The sequence below is a fragment of the Syngnathoides biaculeatus genome, chromosome 18 (genome assembly GCF_019802595.1).
Source record: "Syngnathoides biaculeatus isolate LvHL_M chromosome 18, ASM1980259v1, whole genome shotgun sequence".
In the NCBI taxonomy this organism is placed as follows: Eukaryota; Metazoa; Chordata; class Actinopteri; order Syngnathiformes; family Syngnathidae; genus Syngnathoides; species Syngnathoides biaculeatus.
The window spans coordinates 1,442,688-1,464,249 of NC_084657.1; the positions used below are offsets into that span (position 1 = coordinate 1,442,688).

Genomic DNA, 21,562 nt, shown 5'->3' on the forward strand with positions numbered 1-21,562 from the left:
CTTTTTAAAGTGTTAGCCTTACTGTTCTGAGGACTGCGGCTCAATTCCAGGTACCGCCTGCGTGGAGTTTTCCACGTTATCCGAGTGCCTGCGTGGGTTTTCTCAAGGCTCTCTGGTTTCAACCCTCATCCATAAAAATATGGATTAATTGGAGACTTTAAATTGCCCTTAGGTTTGATTGTGAGTGTGAATGGTAGTTTGTTTCTATGTGCCCTGCGATTAACTGGCAACCAGTTCAGGGTGTACCTCGCCTCCTGCCCGAAGATAGCCGGGATAGGCTCCAGCACTGCCATGACTCTTGTGAGGATAAGCAGGTCAAAACATGGATGGATAGAAAAGTAAGGTTGTTGCATCTTACTGTGTGTTGTGCTGACTTCGGGTGAGAGGTGGGGTACAGCCTGAACTGATTGCCAGGCGATCATTGGGCACATTTAGACAAATCATTCACGCTCACATTCTCACCTACTAAAAATGTCGTCTTCAATTAATCTTCCACGCATGTGTCTTTTTTTAAATTGGGAAGGTAACCAGAGGAGAACATGCAAACTCCACACCAGTGAGTTCAGGGTTGAATGCAGCTACTCAGAACTGTTACGCAGATGTGCAAACTTGTCGCCCACCAGGTCACCTCTTCCCAGCTTGGGAACGCCTCGGGATCCCTCCAGAAGAGCAGGAAGAAGTGGCTGGGGAAAGGGAAGTCGGTATCCCTGCTAAAACTACTTCCCCCGCGACCCGACCCGGAAAAGCGGTAGAAAATGGATGAATTTTGGGAATTGTCCCGTGAAAGACCAGTACTATCCTGGCAAAGTCTCCATACTATCAAAGTCTGGATAGATGTATTTCAGTTTGGGACTGTTTGTTACCCGCACCCCCCAAAAACGTAAAAACTGTTACTATAAAATTCATGTAATTTCAATACATTACACAATCAGATGGAATTACGTCATTAAATTACAGTTGCTCTTGGAAATTGCCACGACTACAATTTTAGTTACATTTGAAAAACGGCCGCAAATGCTGAGGATTGTTTTTCATCGCTTCCTCCATCTAAAGCCGACACTCGTGCTTGGCTTTCTCTGGTCATGTGCAATTCTGTGTAGTCTGAATAATAAAGTCTCAATAATTTTGAAAACATTTCTTTGGCTACTTTTTTTTTTTTTTGGGGGGGGGGATATCAAAGGGTCCTGTTGATGCACTGATTTAAAATTAAGAAAAGTAAACAAAACGTCATGAAATTAAATTTGTTATATTACTCTGAGAACGAGCACGGTGGAGTCGCTGGAAAATGTTGGCCTCACAGTTCTGAGGACCCAGGTTCAATCCCAGACCTCCCTGCGTGGAGTTTGCATGTTCTGTCCATGCCTGCGTGGGTTTTCTCTGGGCACTCCAGTTTCCTCCCACATCCCCACAACATGCAACATTGTTTGGACACTCTAAATTGCCCTAGGTGGGATTGTGAGTTCCGGCTGTTTATGTCTATGTGCCCTGCGACTGGCTGCCAACCCCGCCTCCTGCCCGATGACAGCTGGGATAGGGTCCAGCACTCCCTGCGACCCTCGTGAGGGTAAGCGGCTAAGAAAATGGATGGATTATTTAAGCGTCACTGATGGTGCAGTGGTACACATGCATGGCTTTGGTGCAGGCAGCGTGAGATCGTTTCCTGCTCAGTGATGGAGTCGATATCTGGCCTGCAACTGATTGGCGACCAGTTCAGGGTGTAGTCTGCCTTTCGCCCGAAGCTAGCTGGGTTAGGCTCCAGCTCTCCTGTTGCACTTGTGAGGATAAGCAGCTTGGAGAATGGATGGGTGGTTTTTATGAAACCATATGTATTTACTTTTATTGTATTTATATTTGTTACAAGTGAATTGGATTGTTTATACATTACACTGTTCAATGTAAAAAAAAGACGTCCGAAAATTGCAATAATAAATGTTTCAAATAAGAAAAATAGCTGTAATGCATCCAGCATGTAAACAAAATTATGTTTAACTACCACTGTTCCTGAAAATTTAACTGGAGCAAAATTGTTTAATTCCGCGTCAGCACATTGTTTACGTGTTTCTGTTCTTTCTTGGGGTTTGGATCTCTTTCCAGTAGATGGCAGTCCTGTCACAGTGAGCATGCGAATGAGAGGAGTGGTCCAGGAATTCCGGCAGAAGCATTGCTCAGTTTATGCACACAGTACTTTCGTGGTGCGAGCAGCAGTCAGGGTGTGTAGTGTTGACGGATCCTCGTGCCAGCCAGTTCGAGACTTAACAAAACCTCGCCCGACTGTCCGGCTAATACTTCTGTAGCGCTGTTGCCTATTAAGGTAAGTCCTCGCGCGCGTGTGTGTGTGTGGTTTTTTTTTTTTTTTTAAATAATTGTCTGACGACCGGTGTAGTGTCAAGTAACTGTTGGCAAAATAAAAAGCTGGTCCAATTCGATCCTCGTCGTTGGCTAGCTAGCTAGCTAGATGTTAGCCGATTATTACCAAGATCAAGCTAACGTTGCTGTTGTCAGCTTCCAAAATCAATACTGCTAAGTGCATGTTTTAAAACGAATTTAAGTCACGAAAGGGAAGTTGGTCTCCACCAGCCCTCTTAATTCCATTTATTCAAACAAACGAGCAAAAAACATGGCACTTAGTTTTCCAAGAGTGAGTCACGGAACAAATGATTGTGATGTGTCTTTGGAGACTTTACTTCCTTCCAATTACCGGGGTGTGACAGTTTGCTCTCTGTTAAAAGGCTCGTACAAAAAAAAGCTTATTGGAGATCGAAAACTCAGTTCCAGTCGAAAAATAAAACTTTTGAATTGTTGCGAAGTGTTTTTCTTTCACACGGGGTGCGGCTGCAAGGAAACATTTGGTGGGCGTGTCACTCAAGTCTTAAGGTAAGACGTGATGTTATATTGCGTTACTGCAGCGTTATAATTGTGGGGAGATGTGGTTGCAGGAAATGTTTTCCTGTTAAATGATATACAGTAGTAGTGTTACTTTCTCAAAGTAATATAACATTTGAGGACATTTTAATGACTGTTCTTAAGTTGGAATGAATGTATGAGCTGGAGTCATGGATGTTCATCATTCATTATTTTGGAATCAACAAAACATTTGTTCTCACAAACTAAATAACTAGCTGGTAACAAAACCTGATGAACTGTAAATTAAAAAAAAAATGTTGGATTGTACAGCACACGGGCTCCACGGGTTACAAATGAGTTTCGTTCCTATGATGGTGATATAACTCAAATTTCTGTGTAAGTCAAATTTCACCACTAAAGTCAGAATTTATGTCAAAATACTCCGTATAAAAACAATACATTGACATGAACAAATAAGATGCTATACTTACCATTGTTGCTGAGAGGTAGATGGAGAAGAAGCAGGGGAGGCTGTACTGAGGTCGTGCGAAGGAATGTGGTCCTCAGTCCATAACATAAGTAGCTTATCCATCTCGACTATCTATTTGAACAACCAGCTATATTGCAAGTTCTCCCACTTAGAAATCATGGATGGGTCTGAAAGTTTCATCGTAGGTTCATGTCAGCTGTGAGTAAGGTAATCTAAAAAGAAAAATCCAGAAATCACAATGCATGATTTTTCAATTATTTATTTGTGTGATACAGCTGCCAATAGGTATTTGAACACTTGAGAAAACCAATGTTAATATTTGGTACACAGGTCAAACATTTCCTGTAGTTGTTCACCAGGTTTGCACGCACTGCATGAAGAATTTTGGCCCACTCCTCCACAGAGATCTTTTCTTTTCAGAGGTTTCTGGGCTGGCGCTGAGAAACACGGAGTTTGCTTTCAAAGCATGACGTCTTAGTGTATTACCAACAGTCACCTTGGAAACGGTGGTCCCAGCTCTTTTCATGTCATTGACCAAGACCTATCGTGTAGTCCTGGGCTGATACCTCACCTTTCTAAGGATCACTGAGAGACCACGAGGTGATATCTCGCACGGGGCTCCACTCCGATTGAGATTGATGATCATGATCATGTTTAGCTTCTTCCATTTTCTAATGATTGCTCCAACAGTGGACCTTTTTTTTTACCAAGCTGCTTGGCAATTTCTCCGTAGCCCTTTCCAGCCACGTGGAGTTGTCCGATTTTGTCTCTCGTGTCTTAGAACAGCTCCTTGGTCTTGGCCATGTTACAAGTTTGAGTCTTACTGATTGTATGGGATGGACAGGTGTATTTATGCAGCTCAACGAACTCACACAAGTGCATCTGATTCAGGATAATACATGGAGTGGAGGTGGACTTTTAAAGGTGGACTAACAGGTCTTTGAGGGTCAGAATTCTAGCTGATAGACAGATGTTCAAATACGGTTTTGCATCTGTATCACACGAATAAAACGTGAAGAAAATAATACTTTGTCATTTTGGGATTTTTCTTTTTCGATTATATCTCTCACAGGGGAGATGCACCTACGATGAAAATTTCAGACCCCTCCATGATTTCCAAGTGGGAGAACTTGCAATATAGCAGGGTGTTCAAATACTTATTTTCTTCACTGTATGAACTCTAAAGCCATCAGCAAAACCGTGCAGCACTAGCTGTCGCATTAATGGTAAGAAGTACTTTTGTCATCATTGGTGAGCAACAGCATAACAATGTTATTTAAAATAATTCAGAGACGTATTGTACTCTAAAAGTGTTGGTCTTACTTAATGTGCAAATACTCCTGCACTGAAGTTTTTAAAATACTGTATGGCTCTTTTGAAATTGCGTTTTTCAATATTTGGCCTTTATGGCTCTCTCAGTCGAAAAGGTTCCCGACTCATGACCTATGAGAAGGGCCATAGGACTTGGGTGCAATTTAAGATGGGTGGGAGCCGAAGGTGGGTACCCTAATGATCCAATCCCTGGCTACAGAAACAGGCTCTAGGGAATGGAATGTCACCTCTCTGGCAGGGAAGGAGCCCAAACTGGTGTGTGGGGTCGCGAAGTTCCAACTGGATATAGTCAGCCTCGCCTCTACACGCCGCTTGGGCTCTGGTACCAGTCCTCCTTGAGAGGGGTTGGACTCTGTTCCACTCTGGAGTTGCCCACGGTAAGAGGCACAGAGTAGATGTTGGTATAATTATTGCCCCCTGCCTGTATGTTGGAGTTCACCCTTCTGGATGAGAGGGTAGCCTCCATCGGGTGGGGGGGACAGGTCCTAACTGTGTTTTTGTACCTATGCTGCAAGCAACAGTTCAGAGTACACACCCTTTTTGGGGTCCTCAGAGGGAGTGCAGAAGAGCTCTCCTTCTGGGAACTCCACCATACTGGTTGGGGACTTCAATGCTCATGTGGGCAATGACAGTGAGACCTGGAAGGGTGTGATTGGGTAGTACGGTGTTCTGTTACTGGACTTTTGTGCTCATCACAGATTGTCCATAACGAACACCATGTTCAGGCATAAGGGTGTCCACATGCACTTGTCACTAGGACACCCGAGGTTGCAGTTCGATGATCGACTTTGTGGTCTTGTCAATGGACCTGCGGCCTCATGTCTTGGACCCTCGGGTAAAGAGAGGGGCAGAACTGTTAACTGATTACCACCGGGTGATGAGTTGACTCCGATGGTTGGGGAAGATGCAGGCCTGACGTGGCAGGCCCAAATGTATTGTGAGGGTCTGCAGGGGACGGCTGGCAGGAGGAGTTTCAACTCCCACCTATTATAGACCTTTGCTCATGTTCCAGGGCAGGCAGGGGACATTGAGTCCGAGTGAACCATTGCTGAAGTGGCTGTAGCCGTAAGATGGTCTGTGCCTGTCATGGCGGAAACCCCCGAACACGTTAGTGGACAATAATAATGAGGGATGCCGTCAAGGTGAAGAAGAAGTCCTATCAGGAATTTTTGGCCTGTGCGACTCCCAAGACACCTGATATTTTCTGCCTGACCTGGTAGAATGCAGCTTTGGTGGTCGATGAGGCAAAAAATCGGCTATGGAGAAAGACTTCAAGACGGCTTCGAGCAAATTGTGTTCCTCCGTCTGGCATCTCGGGAAGGGGAAGCACTGCACAGTCAACACTGTGTATCGTGAGGATGGGGGATGTTGGGAGAGTACTTCGAAGACCTTCTCACACACCTTCCCATGAGGAAGTAAAGTCTGGGTTCTCTGAGGCCAGCTCTTCCTTCTCTATAGAGTTAAGGTCACTGAGGTGGTTAAAAAGCCCTACGGTGGCAGGGTCCGGGGGAGGTTGACATTCGCCCGGAGTTCCTAAAAGGATGTTTTGGCCTGTCCAAGCTGAAAATCTGAAACACCTCTGTAACATTGCATGGACATCAGAGACAGTGCCTCTGGATTGGCAGACTGGGGTGGTGGTCCCCGTTTTTAAGAAGTGGGACCAGTGGGTGTGTTCTTACTACAGGGGGAACACACTCCTCGGCCTCCCTAGTAAGGTCTATTCAGGGGTGCTCGAGAGGACAGTCTCTCGAGAAGTTGAATCTCAGATTCAGGAGGAGTAGTGTGGTTGTCGTCCTGGCCGTGGAACAGTGGACTAGCTCTACACCCTTGGCAGGATCCTCGAGGTTGCATGGGACTCAGTCTACATATGTTTTGTGGAAGGCGTTTGATCGTTTCCCTCGGGGAGTCCTGTGGCGGGTTCTTTACGAGTATGGGGTACCGAACGCCAATACTGGCTGCTCAGCCCCTGAACGACCGGTGTCAGAGTTTGATCCGCATTGGTGGATATAAGTCTGACTTGTTTGCGGTGAGAGTTGGACTCCCCCAAGGCTGCCCTTGTCACCGATTTTTTTATTTTTTATTTTATTTTATTTGTTTTTCCCCCCAAACTTTTTTTGGACAGACTCTCTAGACGCAGCCAAGGCAAAGAGGGGGTCCGGTTTGGTGGCCTCAGCATTGCATCTCTGCTCTTTGCAGATGATGTGGTTCTGTTGGCTTCATCAAGCCGTGATCTCCAACTCTCATTGGAGCGGTTCACTGCCGAGTGTGAATGGGCAGGGATGAGAATCAGCATCTCCAAATCTGAGACCATGGTCCTCAGTTGGAAAAGGGTGGTGTGCCCTCTCCGGGTTGCGGAAGAGATCCTGACCAAAGTGGAGGAGTTCAAGTATCTTGGGATCTTGTTCATGAGTGAGGAAAGAATGGAGCATGAGATTGACAGGCAGATTGGTGCAGCGTCTGCAATGATGCGGACTTTGTATCAGTCCGTTGTGGTAAAGAGGGAGCTAGGTTGAAAGACAAAGCGCTCAATATACCAGTCGATCTACATTCCTACCCTCATCTATGGTCAGGTGCTGTAGATCTTGACCGAAACAACAAGATCCCGAAATGAGTTTCCTCCCCAGTGTGTCCAGTCTCTCCCTTAGAGAGAGGGTGAGAAGCTCGGTCATCCAGGAGGAGCTCAGAGTAGAGACGCTGCTCCTCCGCATTGAGAGGAGCCAGATGAGATGGCTGGGGCGTCTGATCCGGATACCTCCCGGACACCTCCCTGGCGAGGTGTTCTGGGCACGTACCACTGGAAAGAGACCCTGGAGACAGCCCAGGACACGCTGGAGAGACTTTGTGTCTTGGCTGGCACGGGAACACCTCAAGATCCCTCAAGAAGTGTTGGATGGAGTGGCTGGGGAAAGAGACGTCTGGTCATCCCTGGTAAAGCTACTGCCACCGCGACCTGACCCATAAAAGCAGGAGATGGATGGATGGATGGATGGATGGATGGATATTATTGGTTTCATGAAGTCAGCCAATCTTTTTTTGTCATTGCAAAATGACAAAAGTGAATTTGGTTACAAATCCTAAACCAAACACCTTTGGAAACACAAAACTGGTAGCAATTACCCCAACAAAATTGCAACTACTGTTTTTGACTATACCTAGTGGTTGACAAAGGATTTGTCTAATTTTGAGACAAGAATACTGTTAAATTTAATCCAGTAGTGTTCATGGTGACCGTGTTTATTTTTCAATATTTTTTTCATGTGATATTCACAGCTGACTAAAGATGTCGTTTGCCAGAAAGTTTATTGGTGGCCTGATTAATGTCATCGGGTAAGAAACTGCACAATGAATCATCCAAAAGCAAAACATGCAGGAGGTTTTTAAACTTTACAATTTAATTTTGCTTTTGCAGTAACATTGACCCGGCCCAGTTCATTCCCTCTGAACCCGTGAGTGACATCCATTCCTATTTCACCCAATCTGTGCGTTAGTGCCCCATTGACTTAGACCATTGATGATGTTTGCAATGTTTTCACAGCCTGAGCCTCGCAGACCTCTTGCATATGCTGAACAGCATGAGAGTGATGAAGAGAAACAGTTCCGCAGAGTCTTCCAGCAACTTGCTGGAGATGTGAGTATACCACCCAACCAATCTTATCAGCAACATTGCTTTTATTACGTGCTTAAACTGTTCATCAAAACACTTAAGCATATTATAATACCCTTAAAAATAAATTGCTTGCAGTTGATTTTTACCATTTTATTTTTTTTACAGCTTACAAATGTTTTTTTTTTATTGCCGCAAAGACCCTCCTTAGCTTCGACTAACAACAAAGGCTAAACATAGCTCTTCCCTAATGTACAAAGATCTTCTGCTGTCATTAGAAATCTATCACTTCAAATATTTCCTTCACACCAATTATTGCTTTCCTATTAGCCTAGGTTTGGTGCTGTTTTGAGGCGTATTGGGGTGTTACAGAATGATCAAAAGTTATGCGAAAACACTTTATGATGTGTATGTGGTTTTGAGATCATGTGGGTCATTCCCATTCCATTTTTTTGCATATGCCTCTTTTCTTGAGCCTCTGTTTACTCCCATCAAATATGTCATCTATAGCAGTGCCCGCCCATCATGCATTAAGTCATTTAAAATGCAAATATGCACATCCATCCATTCTGAGCCGCTTATCTTCACATGGGTTGTGGGAGTGCTGGAACCTATCTCAGCTATCTTCGTGCAGGAGGCGGGGTACACCCTGAACTGGGTGCTAGCCAATTGCAGGGCACATAGAAACAAACAAACCTTCATACTAAGAATCACACCTAAGGGCAATTTAGATTCTCCATTTACCCATCAATTTTCCAAGTCTCTTATCCTCATGAGGGTTACAGGAGTGCTGGAGCCAATCCCAGCTGTCATTGGACAGGAGCCAGGGTACACCATGAACTGGTTGCCAGCCAGTCACAGGGCAGGTGGAGAGAGACAACAGTCACTCACAATCACATGTAGGGGCAATTAATGTTGGACGTTTTTGGGATGTGGAAACCAGAGTGCCCGGAGAAAACCCACACAGGCACGAGGAGAACATGCAAACCCCCACACAGACGGGCTGGGATTTGAACCTCGGTCCTCAGAACTTGTGAGGCCAACGCTCTACACCTGTGGCACCGTGCCGCTGAGTCTCCAATTAATGCATGTTTTTGGGATGTAGGAGGAAACCAGAGTGCCTAGAGAAAATCCACGCAGGCATGGAGAAATATATGCAAAGTCCACACAGGCGGGTCTGGGATTGAACCCGGGACCTCAGAACTGTGAGGCAGACACTTTACCCAGTCTCACCACCAAGCCTCCTGAAGTCAGGGAAGTGGTAAACTGGGCCAACATATTTAGAGGGCCAACTACAAACTACTACATTGGGCATTAATGCTATTAAAGCTTTTATTTTGAAATTGGCCACAGAGAGCTGTGCTAGACTTTAATGAAGCCCCGTGAGTTGGGTGATTACGTAGGTTGCGGGTACTGCTGCAAATGCAGCACTTTAGATATGCAGGACAACTCACATGTTGAATCTAAAAAGTCTGATTTAATCGTGGAAGGCAAAATTGCGATCCAGATTAAAGTTTGATTAATTGTGTATCCCAACTCTATGGGTGATTCTGTTCGCATCCTACTGTAAATTTTTGATACACACCAGGTCACACACATTTGGAATGATGTCACCGTGAAAGGGGAACCCCAACAGTCGTCAGTAAGCATACTAGCATCACTTTCAAGTGTTGCCATTTTATGTTGGTCCACAATGGGACACCAACCATGACCCTCTGTTTTCAAAACCTGTTCTTACAGATAAGCTTTTTTTGTCCTATCTGTATTGGGTAATATTTGGAGAAATAATTCATGATATCGCAAGACTGCAACATACTTACATGCAACTAGCTGGTGAAATTAGGATCTACTGTGGAGTAATATTTTACTATGCTATACGATCCATTTATTGATATCTAGAAAATAAAAATGCACTTAAAGTTTCTGTGACTGTGCACTCCACTCCCAAATTCATTCACAGTTTTGACTGCTTTCCAGCAGACAATTTTAAGCACTTTGCCACTTAATTTTAACTTTAATTTTCACAGGACATGGAAGTGAGCCCCAATGAACTCATGAACATCCTTAACAAAATCATTGCAAAACGTAAGTCATTTTGCCATAGAGTGGTCTGAATCAGACCTTAATATCTTTGTATGACAAAGCGCTGTTGCTGTATTGCATTGCATTGCACTGTATTGCAGAAGAAAATTCTTTTGTCCTTGTCTGTTTCAGATGGAGATCTGAAGACAGATGGTTTCACAATTGAGTCTTGCAGAAGCATGGTGGCAGTCATGGATGTATCCTTTCTATCTTTAGAGGGCTCTTGATACGTTACACATGTAGCAAAATGAAAAACATGTTACTGAAGCTTGTAATTCGAAACAACCACAATTGGCAGGTTTGGCAGGGGTACTGATCGCAACACACACAAAAAAACATTTTTACTTGTGCTAACGTAACGTACTGGGCAACTGCAAACTGTGGTGGGTTGTGCTAATGTTTTCTGGCTACCCGAGTAGCAAGCACACCGAGCACGAGGATATTTTCCCTGGCTGGAAATACCATCATGCGACAGCACGTGTGTGCTCGTGCACATTCAAGTGTTCTAAAATGTACATTCTACATGTATTAGGTGCAGGAGAGCTGTCCATTGTTGGTGAAAATAGAGTATCCATCCATCCATCCATCCATTTTCCGAGCCCCTTCTTATCCTTCCAAGGGTGCGGGAGTGCTGGAACCTATCCCAGCTACCATTGGGCAGGAGGCAGGGTACACCGTGAAATAGTCGACAGCCAACCGCAGGAGAGCTTGAAAGAACCATTCACACTCAAATTCACACCTAGATGCAATTTATAGTCTTCATTTAACCTATCATGCATCTAGGAGGAAACACGAGTACCCGAAGAAAATCCACACAGACACAGGGAGAACATGCACACAGGCAAGGCCGTATTTGAACCCGGGGGTCCTTTGATCTGTGAGGCAGATTTCCTAATCACCTGGTCACCACAGTGCCAATTACATGATATTGTAGTGGAAAAAATAGCCGTGAGATTATCAGCGAAAAGTCAACTTCGCTTCCATCACACTCGTGTCAATTTCAAGAAATGAAATCATGCGGTGTGTCCAGTTAAGACTTTCACATTAGCTGTTGAAATGTAAACATGTAAAACACACTTTAGGTAAATATGACGGGGAACATGTTCTTCCTAGCAATTGCCTTAATGATATTCCAGAGTGACAGCACTGGAAAACTTGGCTTTCATGAATTCAAATATCTCTGGAATAACATAAAGAAATGGCAGGCAAGTATTGCAGACTTAATATATTTGCTCTACATGGGTGTTTCCTTTCTGTGCTCTTGCATTCCTGTGGTCACTGTTAACTGTCATCAGTGAGTCAGCAAAAAAAAACTTCGCACTGCGCAACAATGGCAACACATTACAAGAATTTTGGGAATTTTAGAGATGTAAAGTAACATATTTAAAGCGATATTCTACAACCTTTATGTTAAAAAAAAGGCATTTTCACACAAGCCACTCTTAGACCTGATGACACAATGTTAAACCATCCATTTATCTTTTATTTTTTATACTTGGTGAATTTCCTACTTATCTCCCACGCTGGTCTGGTTGGTTGCGCACTGCAAATGATGGTACGGAAATGATGCATGTCCTCTAAAACTCAAAAATGTTGTAGAATAACACTATCAAAGGAATATCGTGTATTTCCTATGTCATATCGAAGCAACGGCTTTTCTTTTGATGTAATGCCTCCATTGAGTTTGAGGTGGGGGGGGGGGCAAAAGATTATAGACAGACTATAGCTTAAATTAAATAGTATTTTAACTTTTTGAATGATGTAAAATATTTTATCAGTAGATACTTTAGGGAAATTAACTGGCGTTATTAAATAAATGAAACGCTGTACTTAACAAATGCCTTACCTGAACAACGGCGCAAGTCAACCGAAAATTAAGTTAGAATCACCACATACAAGCTAATGTCACTATAATTCTTATTGTACTTAATACATATCAAACCCTAAAGTAACTTGTATCAGGGGAAAGAAGTTTTTTGGGTGGGGTTGCTGTGGAGGGTGGGTGTTCTTGTACAAAATTGCATACAATTAAATCCTGATAGATTCACTTTCCTAAAAAGTGCCATCCACTTTATTCTAAATGAGAATTTCCCGTGTTTACAAGCATTTCAGCACATGACTACAAGACTTGTCACATTTAAGCTTGAAAAGATTGGATTCTATACCTGAATACAGTGTGCCCTTCCCCAGTCTCAGTTCACCAATGGCGACCCCCGCATATTCGCGGATTTTTTTTTTTTTTAAATGTACCACATTTTCATGACCATAAGCTGCATTCAGAACTGTTAAATTCTGCCTAAACTGCAGGGTTGAAACGATGTGAAAAGAGTCACGCCTTATTGGATGGAAATTATCGTACATTGTTAGCATGGATTTCAGCGCATATGCAAGTAACCATATGATGGTACTCACGAGACAGTGAGGAATAATTGACACTTTACATTTGTAAGCAGAAGAGTCTTACATTACCCCACACATTGACAGTGTGGGCAAGTCATTACTCAAGATGTCATTCACACTCGGTGTCACATCAAAACTAAAATTATCACACCACAGTAAACGCATGATTTGCCGAGCTCCCAGCGTGCTGGGAGGATGCAAATAACATTTAAAGTGCATGTCTTGTGTCAATTATTTCTAACCCTGGGGTACATACCATCCATAGGTATTTTAATACTGTTTCCATTATTTGTGGATTTTGTTAACTTAAAGTGTGTGTCCATTTTGGAACAAATTTAAGTACGCCATATGCTTGCAAAATTATGGTCCCGAGGTATTTTAATGTTCCATTCATTATTCACGGATTTTATTTATTTGTTGGGGGGGGGGGGGTGCAGTTTTAAAATGTTTTCATTTTTGGTGTTTAGGGAGTGTACAAGTCCTATGATGCAGATGGCTCTGGTGTTATTGGGGCAGATGAGCTGCCCAATGCTTTCAGAGCTGCTGGTGAGTGTTGTCCATGTTGTTGTTCAAATGTTATTGAAAATAATCTTGATTCCACTTTATTCAATGTTATCTTAAATCTGTTCACATGTTCTGCTTTGTCTTTTCTTTGTGTAGTACTACTTTTTAAACAGTATTTATATTGCGTTGGATGATATTGCTTTATTTAAGGAACTTACAGCTACAGTACTGTATATTTACATCTATCAGCTTTTATGAACCAACGCAAAAACCAATCCAAATGCAGCCCTATGGGGGCACAAACCAGTGCAATCTGTAGGCCGGTCCCAAGCCCGGATAAATGCAGAGGGTTGCGTCAGGAAGGGCATCCGACGTAAAAACTGTGCCAAACAAATAGGAGCGTTCATCTAAAGAATCCCATACCGGATCGGTCGTGGCCCGGGTTAACAATGCCCGCCCCCGGCACTGCTAACCTGCAGGGCGTCGGTGGAAATTCAGCTACTGTGAGTCGAAGACAAAGAAGAGGAGGAAACCGGATCCATCGTCAGAAGAAAAAGAGGAATGCACAGAGCCTACAACTGAGTGTAGGGACTTTGAATGTGGGACTATGACAGGAAAAGCTCAGGAGTTGGTTGACATGATGATTAGGAGAAAGGTTGATATTCTGTGCATCCAAGAGAGCAGGTGGAAAGGTAGTAAGGCTAGAAGTTTGGGAGCAGGGTTTAAATTATTCTACCACGGAGTAGATGGGAAGAGAAATGGAGTAGGGGTTATTTTAAAGGAAGAGCTGGCTAAGAATGTGTTGGAGGTGAAAAGAGTACCAGATCGAGTGATAACACTAAAATTTGAAATTGAGGGTGTTATGTATAATGTGGTTAGCGGCTATGCCCCACAGGTAGGATGTGACCTCGAGTTGAAAGAAAAATTCTGGAAGGAACTAGATGAAGTAGTTCTGAGCATCCCAGACAGCGAGAGAGTTGTGATTGGTGCAGATTGTAATGTACATATTGGTAAAGGAAACAGGGGCGATGAAGAAGTGATGGGTAAGTACGGCATCCAGGAAAGGAACTTTGAGGGACAGATGGTGGTGGACTTTGCAAAAAGGATGGAGATAGCTGTAGTGAACACTTATTTCCAGAAGAGGGAGGAACAGTGACCTACAAGAGCGGAGGTAGAACCACGCAGGTGGATTATATTTTGTGCAGACGATGTAATCTGAAGGAGTTTACTGACTGTAAAGTAGTGGTAGGGGAGAGTGTAGCTCGACAGCATAGGATGGTGGTGTGTAGGATGACTCTTGTGGTGGGTAGGAAGATTAAGAAGACAATGGTAGAGCAGAGAACCATGTGGTGGAAGCTGAGAAAGGAAGAATGTTGTGCGGCCTTTCGGAAAGAGGTGAGACAGAAGCTCCCGGTAGACTGGACTACGACAGCCAAGGTAATCAGAGAGACAGGCAGGAGAGTACTTGGTGTGTCTTTTGGTAGGAAAGGGGAGAAGGAGACTTGGTGGTGGAACCCCAAAATACAGGGAGTCATACAAGGAAAGAGATTAGCAAAGAAGAAGTGGGACACTGAGAGGACTGAGGAGAGCCGTAAAGAATACGTCGAGATGCGACGTAGGGAAAAGGTAGAGGTGGCAAAGGCTAAACAAGAGGCATATCATGACATGTACAGCAGGTTGGACACGAAAGAAGGAGAAAAGGATCTCGACAGGTTGGCCAGACAGAGGGATAGAGATGGGAACGATGTGCAGCAGGTCAGGGTGATTAAGGATAGAGATGGAAATGTCTTGACTGGTGCCGGTCGTGTGCTAAATAGATGGAAAGAATACTTTGAGAAGTTGATGAACAAAGAAAATGAGAGAGAAGGAAGAGTTGAAGAGGCAAGAGTGAAGGACCAGGAAGTGGAAATGATTACTAAGGGGGAAGTCAGAAAGGCACTACAAAGGATGAAAAATGGAAAGGCAGTTGGTCCTGATGACATACCGGTAGAGGTATGGAAGCAATTTGGAGAGATGGCTGTGGAGTTTTTGACCAACTTATTCAACAGAATAGTAGCGGGCTAGAAGATGCCTGAAGATTGGAGGAAAAGTGTGCTCGTTCCCATTTTTAAGAACAAAGGGGATGTTCAGAGCTGTGGGAACTATTGAGGAATAAAGTTGATGAGCCACACAATGAAGTTATGGGAAAGAGTAGTGGAGGCTAGACTCAGGACAGAAGTAAGTATCTGCGAGCAACAGTATGGTCTCATGCCTAGAAAGAGTACCACAGATGCATTATTTGCCTTGAGGATGCTCGTGGAAAAGTACATAGAAGGTCAGAAGGAGCTACATTGTGTCTTTGTGGATCTGGAGAAAGCCTACGACAGTGTACCAAGAGAAGAACTGTGGTACTGCATGCGTAAGTCTGGTGTGGCAGAGAAGTATGTTAAAATAGTACAGGACATGTATGATGGCAGCAGAACAATGGTGAGGTGTGCCTTAGGTGTGACAGGGGAATTTAAGGTGGAGGTGGGACTGCATCAGGGATCAGCTCTGAGCCCCTTCCTGTTTGCAGTGGTAATGGATAGGCTGACAGATGAGGTTAGACTGGAATCCCCTTGGACCATGATGTTCGCAGATGATGTTGTGATCTGCAGTGAAAGCAGGGAGCGTGCGGGGGAACAATTAGAAAGATGGAGACAAGCACTGGAAAGGAGAGGAATGAAGATTAGCCGAAGTAAAACAGAATATATGTGCGTGAATGAGAAAAGTGGAGGGGGAAGAGTGAGGCTACAGGGAGAAGAGATAGCGAGGGTGGAGGACTTCAAATACTTGGGGTCAACAATGCGGAGCAATGGTGAGAGTGGTAAAGAAGTGAAGAAACAGGTCCAAGAGGGGTGGATCAGTTGGTGGAAGGTGTCTGGTGTGTTATGTGACAGAAGGGTCTCTGCTAGGATGAAGGGCAAAGTTTACAAAACAGTGGTGAGGCCGGCCGTGATGTACGGATTAGAGACGGTGGCACCGAAGAGACAACAGGAAACAGAACTGGAGGTGGCAGAAATGAAGATGTTGAGGTTCTCGCTTGGAGTGAGCAGGTTGGATAGGATAAGACAAGACATGAGGTCATTAGAGGGCCAGCCAAAGTTGGATGTTTTGCTGACAAGTTTCAGGAGAGCAGACTTCCATGGTCTGGACATGTTCAGAGGCGAGAAAGTGAGTATATTGGTGGTAGGGTGCTGAGGATGGAGCTGCCAGGCAAAATGGCGAGAGGAAGACCAAAGAGAAGGTTTATGGATGTGGTGAGGGAAGACATGAGGGCAGTTGGGGTTAGAGAGGAAGATGCAGGAGATAGGCTAAGATGGAAAAAGATGACACGCTGTGGCGACCCCTAACGGGACAAGCCGAAAGGAAAAGAAGAAGAAGAAGAGCTTTTATGAACCAATGTTGAAGTAATGTAAAAATGAAAACGTCATATTTTCCAACAAGTGTTTCTCATTGCAAAAAGCCATCAGTTGAGTTTCAGTTGTGTATATTAAGATTATTGGCAACAGTAGTTCAGTTTATATTCAATTTTATCATAAATATTTTAAGTCAATACAAGTCAATTGTCGTAGATCCCAAGGCCCCTGGTGCAGTAATGTCATGTCCCTGACTTGTCAGGTGGTCACATTCCTCACATCCACTGCTTAATAAAGACCAAAATTGAGATAAATAGCATAATTTACTGTATATACAGTGAAGAAAATAAATATTTGAACACTCTGCTATATTGCAAGTTCTCCTACTCAGAAATCATGGAGGCTTTTGAAATTTTCATCGTAGGTGCATGTCCACTGTGAGAGAGATAATCTAAAAAGAAAAATCCGGAAATAACAATGTAGGATTTTTTTTTTTTTAACGATTAATTTGTGATACAGCTGCAAATACGTTTTTGAACACCTGAGAAAAACAATGTTAATATTTGGTACAGTAGTCTTTGTTTGCAATTACAGAGAAGAAATGTTTCCTGTAGTTGTTCACCAGGTTTTCACACACTGCAGGAGGGATTTTGGCCCACTCCTCCACACAGATCTTCTCTAGATCAGACAGGTTTCTGGGCTGTCGCTGAGAAACACGGAGTGTCAGCTCCCTCCAAAGATTTTCTATTGGGTTTAGTTCTGGAGACTGGCTACGGAGCCACGTTTTCCGGGCTGTGTGGAGCAAGGCGTTTGACTGTGTCAGCCATTCGACGGTGCTGTTGGACATCGTCGGGTCAAACCTAGCATCTTCGCTCAAGCGCTGGATCGCCAAATATCTATGCGGCAGGTTTCATACGTCAAATTCAACAATGCCAACAAGTTCGCCAGGGCGTCCCCCAAGGGGGCGTTCTGTGCCCGCTGCTTTTCAATCACTACATCTCAAAATTGCCCAGGCCACCAACGGGCATGAGCGTGGTGTCATACGCCGACGACGTTACCATCCTAGCCAGTGGTTCTTCCATCCCACCACTGTGCACGCCCTTGAACCGATACCTACGCATGGTCCACGACTTCTACGCCACCCGAAGTCTCCAACCTTCGGCTGAAAAATCATCGGCCATGCTGTTCACCACCTGGAACGCCGAACAGTCAACGAGACTCAACATCGAAATCGGAGGCAATCGGATTCCTACCATCCGTAATCCGAAAATCCTTGGCGTCACCTTCGATCCCTTGCTGATGTTCCATGAACACGCGGAAATCATGCACTTCAAACTCCATAAAAAAAAGAATGTTTTCAAGTGCCTAGCCGGCACCACGTGGGGCCAGACCAATGATACCATCCTCACGATGTATAAGGCTATCGGAAGATCGGTCTTGAACTACGCGGCGCCCGTGTGGACTCCCAACCTGAAGCCAACTCACTGGGACTCCCTCCAGCCAGCCCAAAACACTGCCCTTTGAACCGCCACAGGCCGATAAATGGCCATTGTGTGACATCACCCCCCCACAATACGCATCATCTCTTCAACTGTGCTCAAAAATCGACCACGCTGACGGTCGGACACCTGTGGAGCGCCCCGGCCGATTTGGCTCACTTTCTGGACCTTGATACGGAAGAATGACCGTCCTACTTGGCGACAACAACAACAACAACCTGACTGTGTGCTTTGGGTTATCGTCATGTTGAAAGACCCAACCACGACCCATCTTCAATGCTCAGATTGAGGGAAAGTGGTTGTTGCCCAAAATCTCACAATACATGGCCGCGGTCATCCTGTCCTTTACACAGTGCAGTCGTCCTGTCCCATGTGCAGAAAAACACCCCCAAAGCATGATGCTACCACCCCCATGCTTCATAGTCGGGATGGTGTTCTTGGGATCCAATGCATCATTTGTTTTCCTCCAAACACGGTGAGTGCAATTATGACCAAAAAGTTCCATTTTGGTCTCACCTGACCACAAAACCTTCTCCCATGAGTCCTCTGTATCATCCAAATGGTCATTGGCAAACTTGACATGTGCTGGTTTAAGCAGGGGAATCTTCCAGGCCATTCATGATTTCAAACCATCATGTCTTGGTGTATTATCGACAGTCACCTTGGAAACGGTGGTCTCAGCTCGTTTCAGGTCATTGACCAAGTCCTGCTGTGTAGTCCTGGGCTGATTCCTCACTTTTCTAAGGATCATTGAGACCCCACGAGGTTGCATGGGGCTCCACTCCGATTGAGGATGACCGTCATGTTTAGCTTCTTCCATTTTCTAATGATTGTTCCAGCAGTGGACCTTTTTTCACCAAGCTGCTTGGCAATTTCTCCGTAGCCCTTTCCAGCCACGTGGAGTTGTCCGATTTTGTCTCTGGTGTCTTTGGACAGCACTTTGGTCTTTGCCATGTTTCAAGTTTGAGTCTTACTGATTGTACGGGGTGGACAGGTGTCTTTATGCAGCTAACGACCTCACACAGGTTTCATCTGATTCAGGATAATACATGGAGTGGAGGCGGACTTTTAAATGCAGACTAACAGGTCTTTGAGGGTCTAGCTGTATCACACAAATAAATCGTGAAAAAAATCATACGTTGTGATTTCTGGATTTTTCTTTTTAAATTATCTCTCTCACAGTGGACATGCACCTACGATGAAAATTTCCAACCTCTCGATGATTTCTAAGTGGGAGAACTTGCAATATAGCAGGGTGTTCAAATACTTCTTTTCTTCACTGTATACGCACTTCTGAAGATGTATATGTTCACATAAAGGTGTGCTCGAGCAAGATGGCTTCCTATTTAGCATCTTGTGTCTTCCTTTCGCCATGGTAGTCGTTGAGATCTGCCCCCCGCAACCACCACCCCCCCAACCATTGTTGTTAGATCACAAGAGGTTGACTGCTGGCAAAAGTAGATCTTGGGGCCAAAAAGTCTGGGCACCCCTGTTATAGACACTCCGGTTTAGGTTCACTTAAAACTTACAATCAGTGAACTGAGATTAAGTGAATGTTGGTACAATTAGTAAATCTGGATAAATGTAATTTTTGTCAGAGTCATCCAAATGGATTTGTATTATTTTTGGAAGCTGTCAAGAGATTTGTCAACTGCATTTTCTAACTTGTGACATTAATGTTACTACATAGTAAGTACTTATTTTTTAACATTGGAGAATGATGCATGTTTTTAGATTAAATTCCATGGAATAATGTTTCATTTTACCTGAACTACTGTTTTACCTGTGGTACAATGAAACGTTTAATTTCATTGATTTAATAAATGCTGTTGAAATGGTCTTCTGCAGGCTTTCCTCTCAGTGAGCAGCTGTTCCAGATGATAATTCGCAGGTACAGTGATGAGAGCGGTAACATGGATTTTGACAACTACATTGGGTGTCTCGTCAGGCTGGATGCCATGTGCCGTAAGTAACAACAGGGCTTACTCAACTATGTCGGTTACATTGTGGATGTTAAGGCACTCTCACAATAAAATTGGCATAACTGTTCCAGGTGCCTTTAAAACGCTCGATAAGGACAACAATGGGACTATTAAAGTCAATGTGCAGGAGGTAATAAGAGCTCACTTTTTGGTCGACATTGTTTCAACAGCTAAAACTCAGGTTTATTTTAAATCTTTTTTTTTTTTTTTTTTAAATTCAACCTGTTTTCACTGTCATCTTCTTTGTGCTTGTCTTTTCAGTGGCTCCAGTTGACCATGTATTCTTGAGCCCAGAAGGATATTGCTACTTAGATTCACTCCCCCCCCCCTCCACGTTGCAACAACAACTTGTTTTTACTCAAGCCACTCACTGTCTGCAAATGTTATCATCATAGCAGTCCCTGATCATGAGCCCATTATAGGATTGTTGCCCGTGCCATATTTGTTGTAAGGCAGAAATTATGCTTTATCATCCCAGGGAAGCACAAACGTTCACTGAAAATGTTCACATAACTGAAGAGAAAGTAGCAAGGTAGTCTAACTAAATACATGTTGACCTTAAGTTTACTGGTTCAGGTTTGCTGTTTGACATTTGCTATTCACCTGCACCCAAGTCCAAATGAAATGTGAAGAGGTGGGTCCAAGTCACCCCATACACAAATGTTTATATAATTTCGAAAATAGGCTGAATCACATACATTTCACTCAGCAAAATCATTAAAATTGCAAAAGTCACACTTGAGTCCTCGGGTCAAATACAGAAGTTAACCCTCTTGCCTTAATTAACAGGTTTTTGATTGGCATAAACGACATTTTAGTTTTGCATTACATCTAATAGTGTTGACAGGGTAGCTTGCGAATGCTGGCTGAAACAGGTCATTGAATATCAATTATCTATTAGACAATGGAAAACTAAGTGTTATCTCTCCACTGATTTTATATAAGATTAAGAGACAGTGCCATGTTTGGACAGGCTGATATTGTCATTTTGTTTAGTTTGCTGGTGCCATACGCCTACCTTACTGTGTTTTTATATTTAGTATTTGTTACCACTTTGCTTTCTGGCGCTCTGCCTGTGCCAGCATAATGTGACGTAATAAAACAATCTAGGTAGGTCTCGGAGATGTGTATGCTATAAATGCATGCAGCCAATAATGGGAGGTGCCTTTTTCAAAGTGTTTGTCAGTGTCATTATAACCGCTTTAACCGCTCAATGAAATAAATGCGTGTGCTGTATTTGAAATAAAGGATATTCAATGTGTTTTGATGAATTGAACACTTGGGCTGGTGACTAACACATTAAGGGAATACCACGTGCTTTCCTGAAAATATTTGTAGGCGAACAAGTTGCGTACTTAATTTCAAATAATAGTCAACTCAGATTTTGCAATTAAATTCCAATCAAAGTGGTCTCTCTCTCTCTCTTTCGCTCTCTCTCTCTCGCTCTC

General features: G+C 43.7%; 1 protein-coding gene across 1 annotated transcript; it reads left to right on the forward strand.

Annotated features, from left to right (window-relative positions):
- Window positions 1–2,104: 2,104 nt before the first annotated feature.
- On the forward strand, window positions 2,105–21,381 carry capns1a (calpain, small subunit 1 a). The gene is made up of 11 exons (XM_061802604.1): window positions 2,105–2,311; window positions 7,937–7,993; window positions 8,076–8,112; window positions 8,202–8,294; window positions 10,298–10,355; window positions 10,485–10,549; window positions 11,489–11,561; window positions 13,224–13,298; window positions 19,981–20,097; window positions 20,186–20,244; window positions 20,376–21,381. The coding sequence occupies exons 2-11, from the start codon at window positions 7,947–7,949 to the stop codon at window positions 20,400–20,402; spliced, it is 651 nt and encodes a 216-aa protein (XP_061658588.1). The 5' UTR covers window positions 2,105–2,311; window positions 7,937–7,946; the 3' UTR covers window positions 20,403–21,381.
- The last annotated feature ends 181 nt before the right edge of the window (window positions 21,382–21,562 follow it).

Bases quoted from the DNA above. Each gene is read 5' to 3' on its own strand.
- capns1a (XM_061802604.1), top strand. From the start codon at position 7,947: ATGTCGTTTGCCAGAAAGTTTATTGGTGGCCTGATTAATGTCATCGG. The intron at 7,994-8,075 runs GTAAGAAACTGC...TTGCTTTTGCAG, and splicing joins GGCCTGATTAATGTCATCGG to TAACATTGACCCGGCCCAGT. The intron at 10,356-10,484 runs GTAAGTCATTTT...TGTCTGTTTCAG, and splicing joins TAACAAAATCATTGCAAAAC to ATGGAGATCTGAAGACAGAT.